The 27,594-nt window shown below is 47.3% G+C and overlaps 1 protein-coding gene across 6 annotated transcripts in view; it reads right to left on the reverse strand.

Moving 5' to 3' along the window:
* The window catches only part of col4a6 (collagen, type IV, alpha 6), a 389,276-nt gene that overhangs the window by 144,535 nt on the left and 217,147 nt on the right, over window positions 1-27,594 (reverse strand). For all 6 annotated transcript variants that reach the window (XM_078211871.1, XM_078211872.1, XM_078211874.1 and 3 more), the window contains exon 5: window positions 1,346-1,480. In XM_078211871.1, coding sequence (XP_078067997.1) covers window positions 1,346-1,480 — 135 coding nt within the window. The remainder of the gene's footprint in view (window positions 1-1,345; window positions 1,481-27,594) is intronic.

Genomic DNA, 27,594 nt, shown 5'->3' on the forward strand with positions numbered 1-27,594 from the left:
AGCTCAGGACTGAGAGGGGATTCAGTGTGACAAGACCAATTGCAAGTGGAGGTTAAACAGACCCTCACATGAAAGGTGTTAAATAGTCCCCAGTATTATAGGTATGAGATATTGTATGAGTCGGTCCCACAGCCCGCTGTTATAGACACGGGTGAGCTGTGTCAGTGGGGGCCTGCTGGAGGCCAGTGTAATACATGGTCAAGATAGGAAAAATAAACCAGGGGCAAACCTTTTTAAGATCAGTTTAGACCAAAGAGCTGAGGGCACAGGATGGAAAAAAAGCAAATGTGGGGCAGGCATCAGACACACTCACAGAAAACCCTCACAGTGCCCAGCGAGAGAGTCAGCATCTGCTTCATGTCATCGAATCATTGAATCCACACAGAAAGAGGCTATTTGGCCCATCGAGTCTGCACCAACTCTCCGATAGGGCATCTTACCAAGGCCCTCTGCCCCTCCCTACCCCCACACCCCTGTACATTTACCATTGCCAATTCCCCCGAACCGACACGTCTTTGGAAACTATGGGGCAATTTAGCACGACCAATCCACCTAACCCGCACATCATTGGGAGTGTGGGAGGAAACCGGAGCACCCAGAGGGAACCCACGCAGACACGGGGAGAATGTGCAGACTCCACACAGACAGTCACCCAAGGCCGGAATCGAACCCGGGTCCCTGGCGTTGTGAGGCAGCAGTGCTAACCACTGTGCCACCGTGCTGACCAAACTGATTGGTTCATGGGTTCTGAAGTACACAGACCTTTTCTCTTTGCAGATACTGACTGACCTGCTGTGTATCTGTTGCATTTGCTGTTTCTATTTTTATTCACCAGACTCCTGGAAGAAAAGCGATGAATAGTTGAGGTGGGATGAGACTATGGTCATAATAAGTGCCGAGAGGGAAGTGTTGGAGTGAAGGGAATGAGCTGAACTGTGGCCCCTTTCAATCTCCTGCATCTCCAGGTAGAATTCTTGATGGCTCAAGAGTCATAGAGATTTACAGCATGGAAACAGGCCCTTCGGCCTAACTTCTCCATGCCGCCCAGACTTTACCACTAAGCTCGTCCCATTTGCCCACATTTGGCCCATATCCCTCTATCCCCATCTTACCCATGTAACAACAACAGCTTTTGCTGTGGTTTAACCCTAGGCAGGGCAAGGGGGGGAAGGCTTCAAGCCTATCTCTGCTGGTATAGCATTCAATGCCCACACAGTCTTGATTGTGAACCATAGAGTCAAAATGCCAACTGGGTTAATCACATCCCCTTGCCCCCTGTCCCCAGCCACGTCCCTTCAGTTAAAACAAGCACCAATGACATTTGGGGGGCTGGTCTTGTACCCACCTTCTCTCCTTTCATGCCACCAGCTCCTGGGTTACCGGAGTTCCCCTTTTCACCTTTTGGTCCTCTGACCCCCTCTGGTCCAGGAAACCCTGGGGGCCCGCTACGCCCTTGCGGCCCAAGCAGTCCTGGCTGACCCTAAATTTAAAATAAAAACATATTAGCGGGAACAAATTCATTTCAAAAATCACAAACACGTTTCTTTTCCCCAGTCATTGTAAAAACAGTCCCATTTTCCCAACATTCTTCCCATCGAGTGAGTGCCTTCCACAACCTGAGTTGAGTGGTTCATCCCTCGTGCGGACGGCATGTGCCAGTGGACTATTTGGCCAGGAGAAGCATCGCAGCCTCTCCTGCACTCGCCCAGTGGCTGCAGAATTGCACTTTGAGAACAGGGACCAGTCGGAAGCTGCAACGCTGGAGGATTTATCCGCTTCCTGGCGCAGATCAAATAACGGGCAGGATTTTCCGGCTGTTCCCACCGGCGGGATTATCCGGTTCCGCCGACGGTGACCACCCCCCCCCCCCCCCCGCCCCCCCCCCTCCCCCAACCATGAGGATTCCCGACAGTGGAGAGCGCGAACAACCATTGACAGCAACGAGACCCAAATATCCAGCTGAATTGGGGCGGCACGGTAGCACAGTGGTTAGCACTGCTGCTTCACAGCTCCAGGGTCCCGGGTTCGATTCCCGGCTCGGGTCACTGTCTGTGTGGAGTTTGCACATTCTCCTCGTGTCTGAGTGGGTTTCCTCCGGGTGCTCCGGTTTCCTCCCACAGTCCAAAGATGTGCGGGTTAGGTTGATTGGCCAGGTTAAAAAAAAAAAAATTGCCCCTTAGAGTCCTGGGATGCGTAGGTTAGAGGGATTAGCGGGTAAAATATGTGGGGGTAGGGCCTGGGTGGGATTGTGGTCGGTGCAGACTCGATAGGCCGAATGGCCTCCTTCTGCACTGTAGGGATTCTATGGTTTTCTATGGTTTGGTTTATGGCCACCTCCGCAAAACACGTTGTGGGGGAGGGGGAGATGGGGTAACCCGCCCACTGTCTGCCTCAGAACATCTAACTCAGCATCAACTGAACTTCAAACCTTTTGATTGGTGTAATTTCGGCGCCATGCCCAGAGGAGAGGTTGCTCAAGAACATAATGAAATCAATCATATTTTGGAGTGCACCAGGATACAGACTATCACAGGAGAGAACTTGTGCTGCAGCTTGTAATCAACACAGAACATTTCCAGCAGCATGTGTTGAGTCTCACACTGTGATTTATAGTTTGTGGCTTTGAAATTCCCTGTTTACCAGATTGCTGAGTCAATCCCATTCTGCCACACTGATTCAATTAAATTCCACACGTATCAATATTAACATGCAACAATCCAACAATTGTCCTTGTGGTTAACTTTAAATCCTCCCATAAAAATCCACTGGCGGGATTTTCCCCGCGTGTCCACCCCGAGATTGGAAATTCGTACTCGTGTCAACGGACCTTTCAACGGTCCATCAAATTTTCCCGTCCCGCCTGCGATGATTCCCGCCAAGGGCAGGGGGAAAATTTACCCCTAGATCGCCCATGTCAAAGTCTTGTCTCCCAGCTGATGAGGATAGGTTGGACAGGCTGACTGGTGCCCACCTGCGTTGAGAAGAGTGAGGGGGTGACTTGATTCACGTACGTGGGATCCTGAAAGGTCTTGACAAGGTGGATGTGGAAAAGATCTTTCCTCTTATGAGTGAGTCAAGAACTAGCGGGCACGGGTTTGAAATTCAGGGTCACCCTTAGAGGACAGAAAGGAGGGGAAAAAATGTTCCCTCAAGAATTTTGTGCCACTTTGGAACTCTCTGCTTCAGAAGACAGTGGAAGCAGGGTCACTGAATATTTTTAAGGCAGAGGTAGGTAGATCCTTGTTAGGCAATTGAATCAAATTTGATTGGGATAGATGGAAGTGTGAAATTTGATCAGCCATGATCTTATTGAATGGCGGAGCAGGCTCGAGGGACCTACTTCTGCTCCTATCTTGTATGTTCGTATGTATCCACAAGTCCCATATAAAATTCACATCCCCCAGATAAATCCTTGGAACACAAATAGTTGACTTTGCAATCGATATAATTGCTAAGGTCTGATTTTACCCAGTGCATCAGCGATAGGTAATTTGGCTTGGGTCAAGTTTAAAACAGGCAACATCGCTTCAGTGCATGTTTAAGTTTATTTATTAGTGACACAAGTAGACTGACATTAACACTGCAATGAAGTTACTGCGAAAATCCCCTCGTCGCCACACTCCGGCACCTGTTTGGCTACACTGAGGGAGAATTTAGCATGGCCAATGCACCTAACCAGCAAGTCTTTCCGAGTGTGGGAGGAAACCGGAGCACCCAGAGGAAACCCACGCAGACATGGGGAGAATGTGCAAACTCCACACAGTGACCCAAGCTGGGAATTGAACCCGGGTCTCTGGCGTTGTGAGGCAGCAGTGCTCACCACTGTGCCACCGAGCCGCCCACATGAGACGAATGAATTTTATGTGAATATAAAGAGCAGCTGAATGGATATCACCAGCGTTAACGCTATCATCCGCTGGCTAATAGCTCAAGGACAGGACAGCGACTTTGCATGCAGTTTGTTTAGACACAGGGGCAGGTAAATCAATCTCAAGCGATTACACAAATAAAACATCCTGGACAGCCTGGACTGTGTAGGTTGAATGTTTATATCACATCTTGCACTGCTGCATTTAATTACTTCAAGAATGTTATTTGTGATGGCACGGTAATATTAATGTTTTCCTTAGCATCTCAATCCATGACCTGCGACTGAACTTCTTCAGCCCACTGTTTTTACACTAGGAGGCTCAGAAGTAAATCAAACGCATATTGAACAAGAGAGTATCCTCTCAGACAGCAGATGATTGCCTGAACGTGGTGGACAATTGGATAATGGAAGAGCGGGCAGTTTATTCAGTTAGCAGGGAAGTCATCGCCTGCCCTTTGAAGTCCGTGCAGCCTCAGCACGGAATCAGACAGCGATCGACAAGCCTCTCTAATCCAACGAGCGGCACCCTGGACACACAAACCACCATTCCTCGTGGATGAACAGAGGATTTGGGCGGTGGCCGGAATTCCAGCTGTACCAGTGAGGCATGGCATCGCAGATAGAAAGACGTGGAGCAGGCGTCAGACAGCCATCGTTCTGGCAGCCATCTGGATAGGGTCAAAAAAAGAAATAGTCACCCAGAACACTGCACGCCCACCACACCCCGAATTTCGTCCTCTTGGTTGATGAAGGGGCAGTGCTCCAAAAGCTCGTTATTCCAAATAAACTTGTTGGACTTTAACCCGGTGTTGTGAGATTTCTCCCTGTGACGGTTTGAGTCTATTGGTCTGCAGGATTACCCTGAAGAGAATGCTATTTACATTCACTTTGAGCTCCCCCATCCAGTTCAGCCAAACATAGAGCAAAGCTCCCTCGCAAGAACGGAATAAGCACCTCATATCGCAACAGTCTAACATCCTCTATTTGCCACATCGGGTGACAGGTCAGGGGTTTGACTTTGCGTGAAAGTGTCAAATGATTTGTTTTCCAGCTCTCCATGGTATCCACCATACTGACCTGTGTAACCTTCTCCAGCTCTCCATGGTATCCACCATACTGACCTGTGTAACCCCCCTCCAGCTCTCCATGGTATCCACCATACTGACCTGTGTAACCCCCTCCAGCTCTCCATGGTATCCACCATACTGACCTGTGTAACCCCCTCCAGCTCTCCATGGTATCCACCATACTGACCTGTGTAACCCCCTCCAGCTCTCCATGGTATCCACCATACTGACCTGTGTAACCCCCCCCCAGCTCTCCATGGTATCCACCATACTGACCTGTGTAACCCCCTCCAGCTCTCCATGGTATCCACCATACTGACCTGTGTAACCCCCCTCCAGCTCTCCATGGTATCCACCATACTGACCTGTGTAACCCCCTCCAGCTCTCCATGGTATCCACCATACTGACCTGTGTAACCCCCCTCCAGCTCTCCATGGTATCCACCATACTGACCTGTGTAACCCCCCTCCAGCTCTCCATGGTATCCACCATACTGACCTGTGTAACCTTCTCCAGCTCTCCATGGTATCCACCATACTGACCTGTGTAACCCCCTCCAGGATACCCACACTTTGGGAATTCCATCACTTCACCATTGGTGGCCATGCCTTCAGCAGTTTGGGTCCCAACTCTGCAATCCCCTCCCTAGGGCGGCACGGTAGCACAGTGGTTAGCACTGCTGCTTCACAGCTCCAGGGTCCCGGGTTCGATTCCCGGCTGGGGTCACTGTCTGTGTGGAGTTTGCACATTCTCCTCGTGTCTGCATGGGTTTCCTCCCACAATCCAAAGATGTGCGGGTTAGGTTGATTGGCCAGGTTAAAAAAAAAAAAATTGCCCCTTAGAGTCCTGAGATGTGTAGGTTAGAGGGATTAGTGGGTAAATATGTGGGGGTAGGTTAGAGGGATTGTGGTCGGTGCAGACTCGATGGGCCGAATGGTCTCCTTCTGCACTGTAGGGTTTCTATGGTTCTATGATTAACTCTCTCCCCCTTTACATCACTCCTGAATACAAATTCCTTTCACCAAGTTTTTGGTCACATGCTTGCAATACTCCTGTGAAGTGTTTATGATTTTTTTTTGCTATGTTAGCGGTGCCATATAAATGCAAATTGTTGTTACAGTTAATAAATGTCCCCACTGATTTTATTCTAATCCAAGGACCAATCCTTAAATTGCGATTGGGTCAGGGACCAATACGTTTTGTTTAAAGGAGACAAAGTCAATAGTCAATGAATTAATTTTGGATTTCAGGCACTGCTGCTTTGAAGGTGCCTACGGCAGTCAATTTGCACGCAGGAAGATCCCTCAAACAACAATAAGATAAGCACACCGGAAGATCAGAGGCTGAAGATCAAGGTGCAGGAACAGACTGGGATATTCAAAAAATCACACAGGGGATCGAAGGACTGAATACGTTTTTTATAAATGCATATATTTAACAGGCATCTGGATGGGTAATGAATAGGGAGGGAATGGAGGGATAGAGGCCGAGAAAGGGCAGAAAGTTTTTTTTTAGTTTAGTTAGGGCATCATGATCAGCACAGGCTTGGAGGGCCGAAGGGCCTGTTCCTGTGCTGTACTTCTCTTTGTTTTTTCTTTATAAAGAACATCAGAATAGTTAAGGAAAGAATGGGGCCAATTGGAGACCAGAAAGGTCACCTGTGTGTGGATGCATTACACAAAAGCGAGGGACGTCACAAACATGGTGGTTGAGCACAAAATATTGGATGGGATGAACACAGTGATGAAGGAAATGGATAAATCACCAGGTCCACATGAACTGCACCAGGGGAGGCGATGGCCTAGTGGTATTATTACTCGACTATTAATTCAGAAACTCGGCTCATACTCTGGGGAGCGGAGTTCGAATCCCACCACGGCAAATGGTGGAATTTGAATTCAATTAAAAAAAATCTGGAATTAAGAATCTACTGATGACCATGAAACCATTGTCGATCGTCAAGAAAAAAAACATCTGGTTCACTATTGTCCTTTAGGGAAGGAAATCTGTCGTCCTTACCTGATCTGGCCTACAAGTGACTCCAAAGCCACAGCAATGTGGTTGACTCTCAACTGCCCTCCAAGAGCAACTAGGGATGGGCAACAAATGCTGGCCCAGCCAGCGACGCCCATGTCCCACGGATGAAAACAAAAAAAAATCCCAGGTTGCCGGGAAGAGCAAGAGAAGAATAGTGAAAGCTTTGACCATAATTTTTCAATCTTTTCTGGCAATTGACGTGATGTCAGAGGATAGGAGGACAACCAACTGTTGCACTGTTGTTTAAAAACGTACGACGGATTGCCCGAGTCACTACTTGCCAGACAACCTAACCTGAATTATTTTTTAAAATCCTGAGGGGAGATATAAATTGTCATATGGAGAGGCACTAAGTAATGATGAAGAATCAGCATAGATTTGCTGAGGGAATGTCAAGCCTGACTAACTTGACTGGGTTTTTTGAGAGAACAAAGAACAGTAGAGCACAGGAACAGGCCTTTTGGCTCTCCAAGCCCATGTCAATCATAATGCCCGAACTAAACTGAAAAAAAACTTTCTGCCTTTACTCGGTCTGTATCCCTGTCTTCCCTCCCTATTCATGGACCCATCCAAATGCCTCTTAAATGTCGCTGATGTGCCTGTTTCCACCACCTCCTCTCGCAGCACGTTCCAGGCACCCAACACTCTGCGTGAAAAACATCCCCCGCAAGCTTTCCCCCTCTCACTTTGAACCTGTGTCCCCTTGTAATTGACACTTCCACCCTGGGAAAAAGCCTCTAACCATCCACCCTGTCCATGCCTGTCATAATTTTGTAGACCTCTATCGGGTCTCCCCTCAGCCTCCGTCTTTCCAGTGAAAACAAGCCTAGTTTATTCAACCTCTCCTGACAGCCAACAAGGTAACAAGAGGTAACAAGAGAGGTAACAGGAATGGTTGAGGAGGACCGATGTGGCCTGCGTTGATTTTAGCAGGGCTCGTGACGAGATCCGCATGGCAAACTCATCATGAAATTAAAAGCCCATTGGATCCAAGAATAGGTGACAAGTTGGCTCCAACTTTGGCACAGGAACTAAAGGGTTATGATGCACAGGTATTGGGGATCCAGCAGGTCTCAGTACTGGATCGCTTGCTGTTCGTGCTATATATCAATGACTTAGACTTAAACGTAGGGAGCATGATAAAGAAGCCGGCAGCTGATTGGAAAGTAGCTGTGTGATTGATAGCCATTAGTCATGAGTGTTTGGATAACCGCTTACCGCAGAATTATTGATCAATGCACCAGAAAACTACACAAATATTAACCCATCCAAACAATAGTGCGCATATTTCAACATTTGTTGACAACAATATATCCAAAAGAATGCAATTAATGTAATAACCATTACTCTGTCTACACTTCCCGCTGCCTCAGCAAAGCAGCCAGCATAATTAAATACCTCTCTTTCTCTCTTCCACCTTCTTTCGTCAGGAAAAAGATACAAAAGTCTGAGGTCACGTACCAACCGACTCAAGAACAGCTTCTTCCCTGCTGCCGTCAGACTTTTGATTGGACCTACTTCGCACTAAGTTGATCTTTCTCTACACCCTAGCTATGACAGTAACACTACATTCTGCACTCTCTCCTTTCCTTCTCTATGAATGGTATGCCTTGTCTGCATAGCGCGCAAGAAACAATACTTTTCACTGTACACTAATACATGTGACAATAATAAATCAAATCAAATCAAAACTTATTTTCAGAGTAATGCGTAAAAGGGTCACTGAGGCAGCTTCACCAACACAGTGGCTGGGATTTTCCGGTCCCGCCCACTGCGGGACTGGAAATTTCTGCCCCAAGTCAATGGACCTTTGGCTGGGTCAGTCAAATTTTCCATCCCATCTGTAAGGGGGGTTGACCAGAAAATCACGGCCAATGTCTTGTGTAATAAGTCTTCGGAAGCAGAATCCCTTCACCAAAATCCCTTTATTTACAATTCCAACAGCAGTACACAGAGTGCTATCAGTCCGCAGTCTACCTCTGGGGGTGTCAGAGGAACTGACACTCCCAATTAAATACAAGGCAAAGAGTCCCTGATTGGCCCATCGATTGGAATCAGGGAGTTCATACTCCAATAGGCCAACCTCAATTATCACTACATCTTGACAAGTCGATTCAACTTTGAAAAGGCTGATTGAGTTTGCATGATGGTCTATGATGTTAATGTATGTGCACTTAACTGTGTCTAAAATTCTTCGCTGCTATTTACTGGAGTGTCAAACCCCTGTCATTTTAAATGGGTGAATGCCCATGTTAAAATAGGGAGAGGAATATCAAACTATTCTGCAAAGTATCGCTAGATTAATGAATTCCAAAGCCGCTGGGTGGAATTTAATGCACGCAGCTGTGGGCCTATCCACTGGTGGGAGAGCTGGGGCAATCCTGCCATAGCCTATTCCAGCAGTCCCATTAGGACTAGGTCCAAATTAGGTTACTGTGGCATTCCCGGCTCCACTCAGGGCAAATTCCCACCGACCTCCTTGTGTGGGCTGGATATCCAGTTTGCAAGAGCTGCCAGCCAACCTTGCCCTCGGACCAAGATTAATGGGGCAGGATCGCCACGGCTACTTGGGGAGGGGGGGTAGTTGGAGGGAAAAGAGGGAAAAAGGTGGGTTTGGTTTCTTAAGGGTCCCTCTATTTCTGCTGGGGCTCCCTGTTGGGCTCAGGATGCCCAAGGAAGAGGGAGCACCATCTTGGCTCGTCGGCGAACATCAAGCGTGAGTCAAGTCAAAGATGGGGTGCAATGCCTTATCTTGTCAGTTTTGATCTTTTTTCTCGCTCTGCGGGGACCATGAATTGGATTCAATTGGATTTTGAATTTGGATTCTGGAGCAAGGAAAGGAATGATTTTGGGTTTGCCTGCTCCATTCTGAGCATTGGCTTTGTAAATTTAAGGACAGGGTAAAAAAAAGTTTTAAAAAGTAGGAGGGAGCACCACTCCACACTATCCCCCACTCTCAACATCTACCAGGCCAAAAGGCCAGGAATTACCTAGCAAAGTTTAAAGTTTATTTATTATTAGTCACAAGTAAGGCTTACATTAACACTGCAATGGAAATTCCCCTAGTCGCCACAGTCCGGCTCCTGTTTGCCAATGCACCTAACCAGCACATCTTTCAGACTGTGGGAGGAAACCAGAGCAGCCCCACACAGACATAGAGAGAATGTGCAAACTCTATACAAACAGTGACCCAAGCCGGGAATCAAACCCGGGTCCTTGGTGCTGTGAAGCAGCAGTGCTAACCATTGTGCTACCATGCCATCTTATAGCCAACACAGTTGCGAACATAGCATGATCCCTTCTGATAGAATACTTAGAGGCCACGCAAGGGCCTTGAGGCCTTGACTAGCCTCCAACCAGGAAGGCCTTCCTCCACCCTTCCTGTCCTGGACCTAATTGGGGAGGGCCAGGGGCGGGGTGGTGGAAGGAGTCATAAAGGTGAGGGGGATCTCCTCCCTTCACCTGGCTGACCCATTATATGCCAACCCCTGCCCTCCTCTGCTGAACTGGCAAGGTCTTTTCCAGGCGTCTCATAGTGCTGTAAAACAGCAGCTTACTAACTTGGGTTTTACAACCTTTTGAGCCTAAGCTTCGGGAGGCACTGCACTGCCCAGATCAGATCTCACCTGTTCTGAGGTGGAAGGTCGAGTGAGGTAGGATCGGCTGGATTTTCGGGTAACAGCGTTCGAATGGAGTGGCAATCCAACTCCATTTCCACTCCACCATAAGTTATGGCCCTTTGTTGTCCATGTTATCACCCAACATGAAAAAATATCCCATAGTATCTCCGACTCGCATTCTTTTTGTGCCAGTGTGTTAAAATCTGATTATCTGATCTTTCCTTCGTTGCTATGGGACTGGCCTTTCTCTGACATTTCTTAAAATGAAAGCTACAAGCATTCAGACAGGATAATGTTTCTTAAAAAAAAAGGACCTTTAAGATACAAACGAGTAAAATTCCACAATACAAAAATGTAAGTCGAAAGGACGTAGGCTGGTTTGTGAGACCCGTGCATAACATCTTGGGTGGTTTTTCTCTCCATCTTTTGCACATTTTCTTTTTGGTTTACTCCAGTGGCGGCACTGCCCAGCTGACATCTGAAACATCCTCATGGTGTAACTCTATCACTGGGTTTATTCAGAGTATCTAAAATAAGCCACCTCAAAATAATGGTGACGTCATTAGAACATGATCCATCACCAACTGAACAAGTACCGTATCTGAAATAGCCAACCTGGTGCAAGCAGCAATGTCTGCTATTTAAACGTGACCCAGAGAAAAAGGCTAACTTTTCCTTTGCCCCTTTGACTTTCCAAAGGGGCATCAAATCAGCTAAAGATCTCCGCAGAAAGACTGGTATCGCATGCAAAGCGTTAGATTAAAAGAAATAGAACAGTACAGCACAGTACAGGCCCTTCGGCCCTCAATGTTGTGCCGAGCTTTGTCCGAAACCAAGATCAAGTTATCCCACTCCCTATCATCCCGGGGTGCTCCATGTGCCTATCCAATAACCGCTTGAAAGTTCCTAAAGTGTGCGACTCCACTATCACAGCAGGCAGTCCATTCCACACCCCAACCACTCTCTGAGTAAAGAACCTACCTCGGACATCCCTCCTATATCTCCCGCCATGAACCTTATAGTTATGCCCCCTAGTAACAGCTACATCCACCCGAGGAAATAATCTCTGAACGTCCACTCTATCTATCTCCCTCATCATCTTATAAACCTCTTTTAAGTCGCCTCTCATCCTTCTCCGCTCTAAAGAGAAAAGCTCCAGCTCCCTCAACCTTTTCTCATAAGACCTACCCTCCAAACCAGGCAGCATCCTGATAAATCTCCTCTGCACTCTCTCCAATGCTTCCACATCCTTTTTATAGTGAGGTGACCAGAACTGCACACAATATTCCAAATGTGGTCTCACCAAGGTCCTGTACAGTTGCAGCATAACCCCACGGCTCTTAAACTCAAATCCCCTGTTAATAAACGCTAACACACTATCGGCCTTCTTCACGGCTCTATCCACTTGAGTGGCAACCTTCAGAGATCTGTGGATATGAACTCCAAGATCTCTCTGTTCCTCCACATTCCTCAGAACCCTGCCGTTGACCCTGCAATCCGCATTCAAATTTGTCCTACCAAAATGAATCACCTCGCACTCATCAGGGTTAAACTCCATCTGCCATTTTTCGGCCCAGCTCTGCATCCTATCAATGTCTGTTTGCAGCCTACAACAGCCCTCCACCTCATCCACTACTCCACCAATCTTGGTGTCATCAGCAAATTTACTGATCCACCCTTCAGCCCCCTCCTCCAAGTCATTGATAAAAATCACAAATAGCAGAGGACCCAGCCCTGATCCCTGTGGTACACCGCTAGTAACTGGTCTCCAGTCTGAAAATTTTCCATCCACCACCACCCTCTGTCTTCTATGAGATAGCCAGTTACTTATCCAATCGGCCAAATTTCCCTCTATCCCACACCTCCTTACTTTCTTCATGAGCCTACCATGGGGAACCTTATCAAATGCCTTACTAAAATCCATGTATACGACATCAACTGTTCTACCTTCATCTACACACTTAGTTACCTCCTCAAAGAATTCAATCAAATTTGTTAGGCAAGACTTACCCTTCACGAATCCGTGTTGACTATCCTGGATTAAGCTGCATCTTTCCAAATGGTCATAAATCCTATCCCTCAGGACCTTTTCCATTAACTTAGCAACCACTGAAGTAAAACTAACCGGCCTATAATTACCAGGGTCATTTCTATTTCCTTTCTTGAACAGAGGAACAACATTCGCCACTCGTCAGTCCTCTGGCACTCTTCCCGTGAAGAGTGAGGACCCAAAGATCAAAGCCAAAGGCTCTGCAATCTCATCCCTTGCCTCCCAAAGAATCCTAGGATATATCCCATCTGGCCCAGGGGACTTATTGACCCTCAGGTTTTTCAAAATTGCTAATACATCTTCCCTCAGAACATCCACCTCCTCAGGCCTATCAGCCTGTATCACACTCTCATCCTCAAAAACATGGCCCCTCTCCTTGGCGAACACTGAAGAAATGTATTCATTCATCGCCTCTCCTATCTCTTCTGACTCCATGCACAAGTTCCCACTACTATCCTTGACTGGCCCCAACCTCACCCTGGTCATTCTTTTATTCCTCACATAAGAGTAAAAAGCCTTGGGGTTTTCTTTGATCCGACCCGCCAAGGACTTCTCATGCCCCCTCCTAGCTCTCCTAAGCCCTTTTTTTTAGCTCATTCCTTGCTACCTTGTAACCCTCAAGCAACCCAACTGAACCTTGTTTTCTCATCCTTACATACGCTTCCTTTTTCCTCTTGACAAGACATTCAACCTCTTTTGTGAACCATGGTTCCCTCCCTCGGCCATTTCCTCTCTGCCTGACAGGGACATACTCTCAAGGACACGCAGTATTTGTTCCTTGAACAAGCTCCACTTTTCATTTGTGCCTTTCCCTGACAGTTTCTGTTCCCATCTTATGCTCCCTAATTCTTGCCTAATCGCATCATAATTACCCCTCCCCCAATTATAAACCTTGCCCTGCCGTATGGCCCTATCCCTCTCCATTGCAATAATGAAAGACACCGAATTGTGGTCACTATCTCCTAAGTACTCTCCCACAAACAAATCTAACACTTGGCCCGGTTCATTACCCAGTACCAAGTCCAATGTGGCCCCACCTCTTGTCGGCCTATCCACATATTGTGTCAGGAAACCCTCCTGCACACGCTGTACAAAAACTGCCCCATCCGTACTATTCGACCTATAAAGGTTCCAAACAATATTTGGAAAGTTAAAGTCACCCATGACAACTACCCTGTGACCTCCACACCTATCCATAATCTGCTTTGCAATTTCTTCCTCCACATCTCTATTACTATTTGGGGGTCTATAGAAAACTCGACCGTGACCGCTCCTTTCCTATTTCTAACTTCAGCCCATATTACCTCAGTATGCAGATCCCCCTCGACCTGCCTTTCTGCAGCCGTTAAACTATCCTTGATTAACAATGCTACTCCTCCACCTCTTTTACCACCTTCCCTACTCTTACTGAAACATCTATACCCCGGAACTTCCAACAACCATTCCTGTCCCTGTTCTAACCATGTCTCCGTAATGGCCACAACATCGTAGTCCCAAGTACCAATCCACGCTCCAAGTTCACCTACCTTATTCCAGATGCTCCTTGCATTGAAGTAGACACACTTCAACCCACCTTCCTGTCTACCGGTACACTCCTGCGACCTTGATACCCTCCTCAGTCCCTCACTACACTGGCTTCTGGACTACAGCTCGTTTTCCCATCCGCCTGACAAATTAGTTTAAACCCCTCCAAAGAGCCGTAGCAAATTTCCCTCCCAGGATATTGGTGCCCCCCTGGTTCAGGTGCAAACCGTCCTGTTTGTACAGGTCCCACCCTCCCCAGAATGTGCTCCAATTATCCATGTAACTGAAACCCTCCCTCCTACACCATCCCTGCAGCCACGTGGTTATCTGCACTCTCTCCCTGTTCCTCAACTCCTAGCACGTGGCACCGGCAACAAACCAGAGATGACAATATGGTTTGTCCTGGCTCTCAGCTTCCATCCTAGCTCCCTAAATTCCTGTTTTAAATGTTTACATTGTGGTAAACCACTGTTAGCTTATTGCCTGTGTGTGTGACATGCCTGCCCGGGACTCTTCCCCCCCTGGTCCAGGTATAAAGGTGACTGCTCCCCACCCCCTGCCTCAGTCTCTGGACCAGTTCATCGACATGGGTGTGCTCCAAGTCTTTTGCTAATAAAAACCTATTTGTTCTTGCATACAAACTGGTCTTTGCTTGATTGATACTGCATCATACATATCATCTTATCACATCTCAGGGTGCCTTATGGATTATTTTGAATTGGATTTCCTGTTATGTTGGTAAATGTTGCAACACATTTGCTTGCAAAAAGGAGTGTCCCACAAAAAGTAATTGAATAAATGACCAGAGAACCGGTTCTTTATATTTTGTGGAAAAAAAGCTGGTCAGCAAAGCTACCTGCATCTGTTTAAAGATACTATATAAACTGGCAGGTTGAACTTCCCATTAGTCATTCCCTGAGCTCCACACTGGTGCCTTGGTATAGCTCAAACCCCCACCCTTTGGAATGTGCCTTTGCAAAGAAGGTCTGGAGAGGGATTAACTGGTTTTTGTCAAAGTTCATCCCGAGTAGCTCAGTGGCACAATGGTTAGCATCTCGACCTCACAGCGTCAGAGACCCGGGTTCGACTCCCGGCTTGGGTCTGCACGTTTTCCCCGTGTCGGCATGGGTTTCCTCCGGGTGCTCCGGTTTCCTCACACATTCTGAAACATGCACTGCTTAGGTGTATTGGCCAGGCTAAATTCTCCCTCAGTGTACCCGAACAGATGCCAGTGTGGTGACTAAGGGATTTTCACAGTAACTTCATTGCAGTGTTAATGTAAGCCTACTTGTGACACCAATAAATAAACTTAAAACTTCGACTCTGTGCTCTACCAGCTGTTCCCAGGGGCGCACTCCAAGGCAAACGTCAGATGTTGCTGGAGGATCATCAACTCAGTGAAAGTCGTTCTTTAGTCTGCCCAAAACTTGTTGGTCTCCCATTGCAAGGAATTGTCCCTGACTGAGTGTTGCAGACTGGCACATTCCAAAGCCAGGACTATGTGCTGAGGGATGCACTGAAGCTTGAGGCGACTGCCGCAGATGTGCAATGGGGAAGGTCACTGTCTCAGACATTTCAACCACAGTGAACTGAGGGGAGCGGGAAGCCCTTGGGCCAAGAGACTCACTGAATGTATAGAGTGGATATTACAAGTATCTCAGTTGTACTGAAGCACCTCAGAGTGCAGCTTTTTCTATGTGGACAACCTTTAAAGTAACTGCAACATTTGTAAGACCGTTGTAAACTGTCTGAAATGTTTCCTTGACTGTATTGAAGCATCTCAGAGTGTTACTTAATGTATGTAAAGAACCTGAATGTTATTTTTTGTGTGATGGTCATTTTGGAATGTTTGTAATGTTCTCACAGATGTATGAATGAAATTTATTCTTGGAAAAACCCATATCCTTTGAACTGAAAGAGAAAAGATCTACCAATCAAGTCAAAATGATGCTTCCAAGCTGTCTATTTTGAAACAGAGATTTAGCGGGTTTGACACTCAGTCTGCTGTATCTGGAGTGGCAATTGGGTGACTCAGCTTGCTTCCATACCTCTGAGCAATGGAAGGTAAATCAAATCAGCTGAGGTCTCCATACCTAATTACTATGCAAGTCATCCCCATTCAAAAGTGTGTGGGCAGAATATAGGATCAGATAAAATTAGGATCATTGATAACTCTTCTGGATGAAGAGGTCTTGTTGCCCACTGCTGTTCCATCTGAATGCTGCTGAAAAGTAGCACAGCGGGCATTGTCATGATCTCCCAGGTGAAATAGCCTCCTGATCGGTAGTCTCAGTGGCACAGTGGTTATAGCACCGCTGCCTCACAGCACCAGGGACCCGGGTTCCATTCCCAGCTTTGGTCACTGTCTGTGTGAAGTTTGTACGTTCTCCCCGTGCATGTGTGGGATTCTTCCGGGTGCTCCAGTTTCCTTCCACACTCCAAAGATACGCGGGTTATGTTGATTGGCCATGCTAAATTGACCCTAGTTTCAGGGACATTAACAGGGTAAATATGTGGGATTACGGGGATAGGGTGGGATTGATGTCGGTGCAGTCTCGATGGGCCGAATGGCCTCCTTCTGTACTGTAGGGCCGCTATGATACACCAGTCTTTGTTAATAAATAAATAATGGATAATTAGAGAAGAAACTGGAATCCATGAGGCTGCATCTCAGCAAATGGGAGTCCCTTGTGATGGGGACAATGACTATCCAAGGCAGCAATATAAAAGTCACCTCGCTGGCCTGTCTGATACCCACTGCGTATTGGTCTTGCTCACAGGCAGAAAGAAATGGCTGCTTGTAGCTGTCTCTACTATTCACATGTCATGAAGATGTGTTACATTTTACTTCATAATATCATCAAGGGGACATTTATTTATTCGCTCAGGGAATGTGGGCATCGCTGGCTGGGCCAGCACTTATTGTCCATCCCTGGGGATACTTAAGAGTCCACCACATTGCTGTGGATCTGGAGTCATATGTAGGCCAGACCAGGTAAGGACGGCACATTTCCTTCCCTAAAGGACATTAGTGTAGCAGTGTTTTTTACGACAATCGACCATGGTTTCAGGGACATCAGAAGATTCTTAATTCCAGATTTTTAAAAATTGAGTTCAAGCTTCACCATCTGCGGTGGTGGGATTCGAACCCATCGTTCCCTGGGCATTACAATGGGTCTCTGGATTACTAGTTGTAAAGATGCTCTTCTTCACTGATTTGGGGAAAACGCAACTCGTTTATTTAGAGGGTAAAATTATACAGAGGCTTGCAGCCTCGTGGCTGCAATCAGCTCCCGAGATCACTCTGAGTTCCTACAGGGTCATTTCCCACCCTGCTCCCGGATTGATTCTCTGGGTCATGTGACCCTTAGTCTGCAGATTGCTCCTTAAAGGGACCATACCACTTCCCTCCCCCACTAAGTCATTTTATACCAATGTCAATACTCAGTTTACACAGTCGCAGACAATTAAACATTTAGAATGTGAATTTAGTCAATTATAAACTAAGTCTTTCAGGGGGTTTCCCGAATCCTTGTGGAGTGGCGTAACCCCTCTGTCTGGGGCAATTCCATAGGACTGCTGTCAGCTGAAATAACAATGACAGGCGCCTCTTCAGGCACGGGCCGTTCAGTGTGATCTGTTTCCATGGAAACATTGGTTGTGCTGCCACAGGACGGTCAGGTACTTCAATTCTAAAACTATCGGCAAAATTTCCTGATGGCAATATCCTCCCTGATGGCAAAATTGCCTGCTAGGGCATCTCTCTTTGCTCAAATGGTCTATGTGTTTTTGGATGATCCTTCCTTCTAAATCCACTTGATATGACAGGAGTCCAGTTTGAATACAACGACTCCAGGGACCCAACTCAACCCATTACCAAAATTCCTCACCTACACAGTGTCATCCACTAAAAATGACCGTGTTGACTGTCATGAATCATGACTTGCCTTCTGCCTGCTTTGGTTGGCCTCTAGTCTCCTCACCAAATTTGGAAACACAAGACACAGTCTCATTCTGAGACAACAGTCCATTAACAACTCTGCTGATAGGACTCCCGTTGTTCTATGTGGAGAGGTCCAGTAGCGAAGTAGGAAGCATGAGATTCTGGTCTCCAGGGTATCTCCTCACGGCTTCATTAGGCCCAGATATAAAGGTTTGGATGGCTCACTCAACTAGTTTGTTGGTCGTTGGATGGTAAGGCGCAGTTCTAATACGCTTTATAACATTTAGTGTGGTGAACCTTTGAAACTCAGCACATGTGAATACTGCCCCATTGTCAAACACTATAACCTCAGGTATTCCGTGGGTAGAAACCTTGATGTAATCCTTCAATAATAGCTTGTGATGTAGGTGACGTCACCTCAAAAACATCCATCTAGTTATAGTGTGCATCAACAATGAGCAGAAACATTGTGCCCATAAATGAGCCAACATAATCAATATGCCAGGGTGCCTGGTGGGCAGTGCCAGGTTGGGAGTGCTCGGGTGCCAGGCTGGTACTGCCCACGGGACACAGCACAGCTCTGCCCCCAACCACCCGAGGGGCTTCAATGGCCTCTGGTCCCACCGGTGAGACCATCACGTTTGATCCCCATTGGTGAGGATCTTGAACAACGAGCAGATAAGTGCAAGTGAGCATGGACGAAAGCGTCCAGAACTCACCAGTTGTATTTAAATTACATAATAAATATTGAAACCGGCTTTGGGCCCTTTTCGCTGGCAAATCAGTGCCAGTGACATGGCGAGAGGCGAGAAATTGGACGCCTCTTACCCGATCTTATCGGTTCGCCACGCCAATTGACTTACATGACAAGCTGGTAAGATCGCCCCCAGCGATCTGACCCAGCATAGTTGGGCATAACCGAATTTGAATTTGAACTAACAGTCAGAGTGACTGGGACAGGGACAACAGCCTTCACCCATCTTTTTCTCTAAAACACCTTACATCAAAGCTGAGCTCTTTGTGAGTTGAAAACCCACCAGAGGACCTCATGGCTGCAAACCAAAGAGTTCTTGAAGAAAGATTCTGAATCAACACAACTGTCTCCAAGAGAGAAGAGGATCGACCAGCCGTGACTGCAGACTGACTGCTGTGATGAGAAATTCCAGGACTGTGGAAACTGACCCTTCAACTGGAAACAAAAATCTGGACATTCCGTGAATTTTTTTTGTTGCTGACTTTACTTTTTGCTCAGCCAAGTTTTAAGACCTGATACATTGCAGATTTTTAGCGTGCCTGGTGGAGTTGTGTGCGTGTTGATTTTGCATGAGTGGGTAACTGTTCATGTTAAACCTTCTGTTAATAATTTCTGCATCCTTTCCCAAATGAGTTTCAGCAATAAAACTAATTATTTACTTGTTAACTCAAGGAACCTGGATGCCTTATTTCCTACGCTGAGCTACACACAGTTAAGTGTCTATATTGAAGTGGCAACATCATCTCCTTTATAAATTCAAACGCAGTGATCATGAATCCAGGAGTGGGGCAAAGAGAGGAGTTCATTCTTTTCTACGACTCTCACCAACATTTACAGATGCACCACAGAAAACATCCTTTCTGGTTGTATCACAGCTTGGTATGGGCTCCTGTTCTGCCCAAGACCGCAAGAAGCTACAAAGGGTCGTGAATGAAGCCCAGTCCATCACACAAACCAGCCTCCCATCCATTGACTCTGTCTACACTTCTTGCTGCCTCGGCAAAGCAGCCAGCATAATCAAGGACATTCTCTCTTCCGCCTTCTTCCATCGGGGAAAAGATACAAAAGTCTGAGGTTACGTACCAACCGACAAAAGAACTTTTTTCCTGCTGCCATCAGACTTTTGAATGGACCTACCATATATTAAGTTGATCTTTTTCTACACCCTAGCTATGACTGTAACACTACATTCTGCATTCTCTCCAGGTACTCTACGAATGGCATATTTGGTCTGAATAGCATGCAAGAAACAGTACTTTTTACTGTATGCTAACACATGTGACAATAATAAATCAATTCAATTCAATAAGGGGAACTCTTAATGGAATCATGCTTGTGGTAAGGTTTGCACACAGGATAAGCACCAGTTGATTTGTCTCTACACCCTAGCTATGACTGTAACACTATATTCTGTACTCTCTCCTTTCCTTCTCCCCTATGTACTCAATGGGCGGGATTTTCCAGCTGCGCTTGGCCCAAAACTGAAAAATCCTGCCCGAGGTCAACGGACCTTTTCATGGTCCGGTTCCCTGCCTGCTACGATTCCCGTGGTGGGCGGGACAGAAAAATTCCCCCTATGAATGGTATGTTTTGTCTGTATAATGCACAAGAAACAATACTTTTCACTGTACCCCAATACACGTGACAATAATAAATCAAATCAAACCAAATCAAATCACTCTTCCTAATCTGTGTATAACAATCTCTTGTCAGCACTGGCATTCTGCTGCTGTTGGTGTGTGGATAAAGCCATCTATTAACTGGCACTCCATCCCCCCGGACAGAACAGTACCACCTTGTGTGTACTATTGTACTGCAACCAAGCCATTAGTAATGACGGTAGCATGTGCTGCTTGAGGAGATGGATTGTACTATTGTGAGCCGGTAGAAAAGCCAAACCCCAACATGCAGGACCCCCCTCAGTACGAAAAGGAAAGGCCACATATTAAATTGGGAAGCAGTGATTAGGACACGCCATGTTCCCAAATCTTGTAGCCAGCACAAAGGAGGGGAAAGGAAATTGATCATAAAGCAGATTACAACCAGCTCCCTCATCCAACATTCACTTCCAGTACCGCACAGCAATCAGGGGCAGGGACACTTCCAAATTTATAGAATCATAAAAACTTACAGCACAGAAGAACACCACTCAGTTTGTCATGACCTTGAAAAGTCGTATTTGCTCCCACATCCCTGCTGTTTGCACATAAACTTGTAAATTCCTCAACCTCAGGTCCCGGCTCAACTCCATCTTAAAATTTATTTTCAGCTGGGGTGACCCAGATCCCGACAACTTTCTCAATGAAGAAATCTCTCCTCGTCTCCCCTCTAGACCTTTTGTAAATGATTTTCAATATCCGACCTCTGGCTATTTCCCCACTCTTCACTCTTTCTATTAAAACCTTTTATTCATTCATGGGACATTGGCATCATTGGCTCACCAGCATTTATTGCCCATCCCTAGTTGCCTGAGGGTAGTTGAGAGTCAACCACATTGCTGTGGCTCTGGAGTCACATGTAGGCCAGACCAGGTAAGGACGTCAGATTTCCTTCCCTAAAGGACATTAGTCATATTATTTATCTCCTTCTCACTCTTTGCAGCTCTATAAAAAACTGCCAACAGGGACTTGGGTTCAATTCTGGCTTTGGGGGTGGTGTTTTCACATTCTCCTTCTGTCTGCGTGGGTTTCCCCCGGGTGCTCCAGCCTCCTCCCCCAGTACAAAGACGTGCAGGATAGGTGGACTGGCCAATGCTAAATTGCCCCTTCATGTCCCAGGATGCTTAGGTTATGACGATTAGTGGAGTAAATTCATGGGGTGACATGGATAGGGTGGGGATTGGGCCTGGGTAGGATGCTGTCAGAAGGTCAGTGCAGACTCGATGGGCCGAATGGCCACCTTCTGCACCGTAGGGATTCTATGTTCTATATTGTGTGAAAATTCCTCTTCCTTTTCATAACTCAAGCCCTGCTTCAGTTCTGGAACCATCCAGTACATCCTTTCTATTTAGAAGCGTAACATCATCGTTAGACAATCCTGCCCTCCTCATCCTTCCCTATCTGATTACATGGTGGTCAGGAATATGAAGAACCCATTCCTGCCCTTGCTTGAGCCATGTCTCTGTTAATGCAACCACGCCCTAATCCCATGTAACAACTTGTCCCGGCAGATCACCAACTTTATTAGATACATTCTGGATATTAATTTACTTTTTTATTAGTGTCACAAGTCGACTTACATTAACACTGCAATGAATTTACTGTGAGAATCCCCTAGTCATCACACTCCCGTATACTCGCCTATTCGGGTACACTGAGGGAGAATTTAGCATGGTCAATGCACCTAACCAGCACGTCTTTCAGACTGTGGGAGGAAACCGGAGCCCCCGGAGGAAACCCACGCAGACACGGGGAGAACATGCAAACTCCACACGGACAGTGACCCAAGATGGGAATGGAACCCGGGTCCCTGGCGCTCTGATGCAGCAGTGCTAACCACTGTGCCACCGTGCTGCCCATTATGCCTGCATTGACTTTCATTCATAAGACCATAAGATGTAGGAGCAGAATTAGGCCATTCAGCCCATTGAGTCTGCTCCGCCATTCAATCATGGCTTATATGATTCTCATCCCCATTCTCCTGCCTTCTCCCCATAACCCCTGATCCCCTCATTGATCAAGACCCTATCTACCTCTGTCTTAAAGACACTCAATGACCTGGCCTCCACAGCTCTCTGTGGCAATGAGTTCCACCCTCTGGCTGATTCACACCCCTGCCATGCTCCTGATTGCAAGTGGCTACTCCAACGGGTAAAGATTTGCAGCCATTGAGAGCTACACATAGGATTTTATTTTGAAGGGCTGATGGAATGATAAATATCCTAGCCGGAGTCTTTCCCAGCAGCACATTCCTCAGTGAACCAGTATTATGTCAAGTCTCCCACACAAAACAATGGACTAACACTGAATTCCTTTCGTCATTTGTGAGTGGTAGCCAATTCTGAGCGAAACCCTTAGCTTGATAGCACAATTACCATCATAAAAGGCTTTGCGATCACAAGCGCATTTCATGCATATTTTCCTCCTGCTGTTAGATGTAAACCTGAGGACACTTCAAAAGCACTGGGGAGATTCAAAGTATTCAAGCAATTGTGCAATGTGTAAACAATATTACAATAGATTATCACTGGCTGATAATGGAATGATGTGGAGATGCCGGCGTTGGACTGGGGTAAACACAGTAAGAAGTTTAACAACACCAGGTTAAAGTCCAACAGGTTTATTTGGTAGCAAAAGCCACACAAGCTTTCGAGGCTCTGAGCCCCTTCTTCAGGTGAGTGGGAATTCTGTTCACAAACAGAACTTATAAGACACAGACTCAATTTACATGAATAATGGTGGGGCAATGAGCAGCAATGAGGGGGATGAGAGGTCACGCGACACCAGGTTATAGTCCAACCTCACCTCTCACCTGGACTATAACCTGGTGTCGTGTGACCTCTCATCTTGTCCACCCCAGTTCAACACCAGCATCTCCACATAATGAAGGGGATGTTTAATCAGCCCTTCCTGTGCTTCTGATGGTGAGACTGCATGAGAATGGTCATTTTATCCCTTTACACAAGATACATTATCTACTCTCCCCCTCACCTTGACTTGTATTTGTAGCTCTGTGATTTTGGTTGTGTGCACAGGCTGATTTAAATCTGAACTGAACCAACTAGGGTAACGATGACCCCACCAGTTTTCTCCTCTGCCTTTACTACAGATGTTGGTTCAAATTGAGGAGCAGTTTTTCATGAACCGAAGCAGCAAATGTCAAAACTTCAAACATCGGAGTTATCAGACCTGACCTGACCCTCACTGCATGTCCATAATAAGCATCTTTCTCTTCACCCTATCAGTAACTTCAACGCTATATTTTGCACTCTTTTGACTCCGTCTACACTTCAGCTGCCTCAGAAAAGCAGCCATCATAATCAAGGACCCCACACACTCCGGACACACTCACTGGAATTTTACCGGCATGCCCGCTCCGGAATCGGGGCGAGCGACGCTCGCTGAACGGAATTCTCCGTTGGCCTCGGATGAGATTTTACAAGCCTCGCTTGAGCGAGATCATAAAATGCCGGCCATTGTCTTTCACCTTCTTCTGTCAGGAAAAAGATACAAAAGTCTGAGGTCACGTACCAACCAACTCAAGAACAGCTTCTTCCCTGCTGCTGTCAGACTTTTGAATGGACCTACCTTGCATTAAGCTGATCTTTCTCTACACCCGAGCTATGACTGTAACACTACATTCTGCATCCTCTCCTTTCCTTCTCCCCTATGTACTCAATGAATGGTATGCTTTGTCCGCATAGCGCGCAAGAAACAATACTTTTCACTGTATTCTAATACATGCGACAAGAATAAATCAATTCAATTCAATAAAGGGAACTTTTAATGGGATCATGCTTGTGGAAAGGTTCGCACACAGGATATGTACCTGATGGGCCTTAAAAGCCACAAACAGTCAGTGTCAATGCAATGCAAACAATCCCAGCAAGATATTGGCTGGGATTTTCCAGCCCTTCCAAACATTGGGATTTTCTGGTCTGGCTTAAGGTGATCCCTCACCCTGTGACGGGACAGGCGAGCCACGCAAAACATGTGGTTATCGGCATGCCCGGAAGATTCCGCTGGCAGCCAATGGGAGCTGCCTCCGCCCCCGGAAAACATGCTGCAGAGGTGGATGGGCAGAGGGGATGGAAATTCCCACCTATCACTAACAACAGCTGTAAACACGGTGGGTGGGATTCTCCCAAAAAAATTCTAAGTGTCGACTTTGCATAAAAACTGGAGTAAATGAAGCTGTTTTTTTCAGTGGGATTTTCAAAATGAATTTCCCAGACTCTGTGCACTGCAGAGTGCACTAGCTTTAATCATGTGAAAAATCAGTGGGAAGGGTGTATTCCCACTGGAGAGGCTGGCAGCATACCGCTGAGCGGGCCACTGTGCATGCGCCAGTCTGTCAATGCCGAGGTTGGCGCTTGCGCAGTAACTCTCCACTGCCGGCCTGCTGATTGATGGCCAGCTCAATCGCTAGCTAGCCCCGCGGCCCCCACATCGCTGCCCCTCCAACCCCCCCCAATGACCCCGTATCGCTGCCCCCCCAACCCCCCCAATGACCCCGTATCGCTGCCCCCCCAACCCCCCCAATGACCCCGTATCGCTGCCCCCCCAACCCCCATGCGACCCCGCATCGCTGGCCCCCAGGACATGTTCAGGCCAGCCCCAACCACCACCTCTCTCCATGCCAGCTATCGAGATGGCCAGCCCCACGACTCCTCATCACTGGCCCTCCAACTCCCCCATGGCCCGATTGCTGGCCCCCCCGAACATGTCCAGCCTCAACCCCCCACCCCCTCCCGCCACGTTCTCCCCCCCACACAACGCCCCTGCAGCCCGGATCTCCTGACCCCCCCCCCCCCACGACCGACAACCTCCTCCCCCCGCAGTTCTGACACCCTCCCGTCGTCCCGACACACCCCTCCCCCCACAGTTCCAACACCCAACCCCCACGGCAGGCCAACCCTCCCCGCAATCCCGATACCCAGCCCCAATCGCTGGCCTCCCTTCCTCAGCTTGCGATCCCAAGTGCAGAGTGTCAGCGAGAACCCCCCCCACCCCCAATGATCTGCCCCCAGAAGCCCTTCCCCATTCGGCCCCATCACCATTAGGCCGCACACCCTGCACTGCCCCTTGGGCAGTGCCAGGGGGCCAGGCTAGCACTGCCAAGGTGGCAATGCCCGGGGGCACCACCATCCTATCCCCGACTCTCTGGGGGGCCTCGATGGCCCCTTGTCACTCTAGTGGGATTGGGCGGCCAGCTCCCCACAAATGGAGAACTATTGCAAACCCCGCTGGAGTGAAACACTCCTGGCAGGGGGCGGGAGACTCTCGTGGGCCTAGCAGCACGGTAGCACAGTGGTTAGCACTGCTGCCTCACAGCGCCAGGGACCTGGTTTCAATTCCCGGCTTGGGTCACTGACTGTGTGGAGTTTGCACATTCTCCCCGTGTCTGCGTGGGTTTCCTCCGGGTACTTCGGTTTCCTCCCACACTCCAAAGATGTGCTGATTAGGCGGATTGGCCGTGCTAAATTGCCCCTTAGTGTCCCGGGATGCGTAGGCTAGAGGGCCAGGAGACTTCAGTCCCGGGCCCGCTAGTCATATGTTAAACATATTAAAATGAAAATTTACATAACTTCTATAGCTTATCGCTTATCTATATATGTTACAGAGCTGACGGTGCCAGAAATCCAGCTGTCGGAAACTCACAGTGCCCAGCAGGGAGCCCACTAAATGGTCTCCGCTTGAGTCTCCCTGCTGTGGGCTGGCAGAATCATCCCCGGGTTTTTACGCCGGAACCAACACTGTCATATTTTGGTAAGATTTTCCTCAGTGTTCGTTTACCCAAATTGGTGTATTTAAGTTGATGGAATGTGCTTTTTCATTATTCCATACCACTCGTGTGTACTGGCACTTTGATGTGATTCAGACAGAATCAAAAAAATGTATTTCCAGTTGTAGCGATGGCCGTGGCCCTGAACAAACTGAGGACACAGAACATGACAGGTTGGCTAATAAGACTAAGGAAATTTTGCATGTCAGCTACGACTCTCACCAACTTTTACAGATGCACCATAGAAAGCATTCTTTCTGGTTGTATCACAGCTTGGTATGGCTCCTGCTCTGCCCAAGACCGCAAGGAACTACAAAAGGTCGTGAATGTAGCCCAATCCATCACACAAACCAGCCGCCCATCCATTGACTCTGTCTACACTTCCCGCTGCCTCGGCAAAGCAGCCAGCGTAATTAAGGACCCCACGCACCCCGGACATTTTCTCTTCCATCTTCTTCTGTGGGGAAAGAGATACAAAAGTCTGAGGTCACGTACCAACCGACTCAAGAACAGCTTCTTCCCTGTTGCTGTCAGACTTTTGAATGGACCTACCTTGCATTAAGTTGATCTTTCTCTACACCCTAGCTATGACTGTAACACTACATTCTGCACTCTCTTGTTTCCTTCTCTATGAATAGTAAGTAGTCTCACAACACCTGTTGCAGGCTTCTCTATGAATGGTATGCTTTATCTGTGTAGCGCGCAAGAAACACTACTTTTCGCTGTGTTAATACATGTGACAATAATAAATCAAATCAAATAAAAATAAAAATTATAAATGAAGCATTGGAGACACAGACACCTTTATAACATAGAGAAAAAAAACCTAAACTATGTTGTTAGATATACAGGAAACCCAGACTGCAAAGGTTTGGAAATGTTCATCTAAACAGAAAATGAAAAGCTTGCAAGGAAAGGAAACTCTTAATGGAATTTGTTTAATGTTTGGAGAGTTTTGCAGACAGGGTAAGTTCCTGAAATGCCTGGCAGATATTAATCCCCAATCCCTGCTCATCGACAATGTCTGTAGGCTGGTGGGCTACCTCAATAGGATGATTTTAAGCCAATTTTGCTCACCAGGAACATGTTAACTGGACTTTTATTCCAAGGTGCTTGGTGAACACTCGTGGGAGCCCCATGCAAAGTTGGGTCCTCTGACATCAGCTGGAATTTTACCGGAATGCCCACCTGAGGCTTATAAGATCCCACCCGAGTCCAACGGAGAATACTATTCTATGAGCTTCACCCCGCCCCCCCGCCGATTCTGGGGCAGGTGTGCCGGTA

The sequence above is a fragment of the Mustelus asterias genome, chromosome 4 (assembly GCF_964213995.1).
Source record: "Mustelus asterias chromosome 4, sMusAst1.hap1.1, whole genome shotgun sequence".
Classification (NCBI taxonomy): Eukaryota; Metazoa; Chordata; class Chondrichthyes; order Carcharhiniformes; family Triakidae; genus Mustelus; species Mustelus asterias.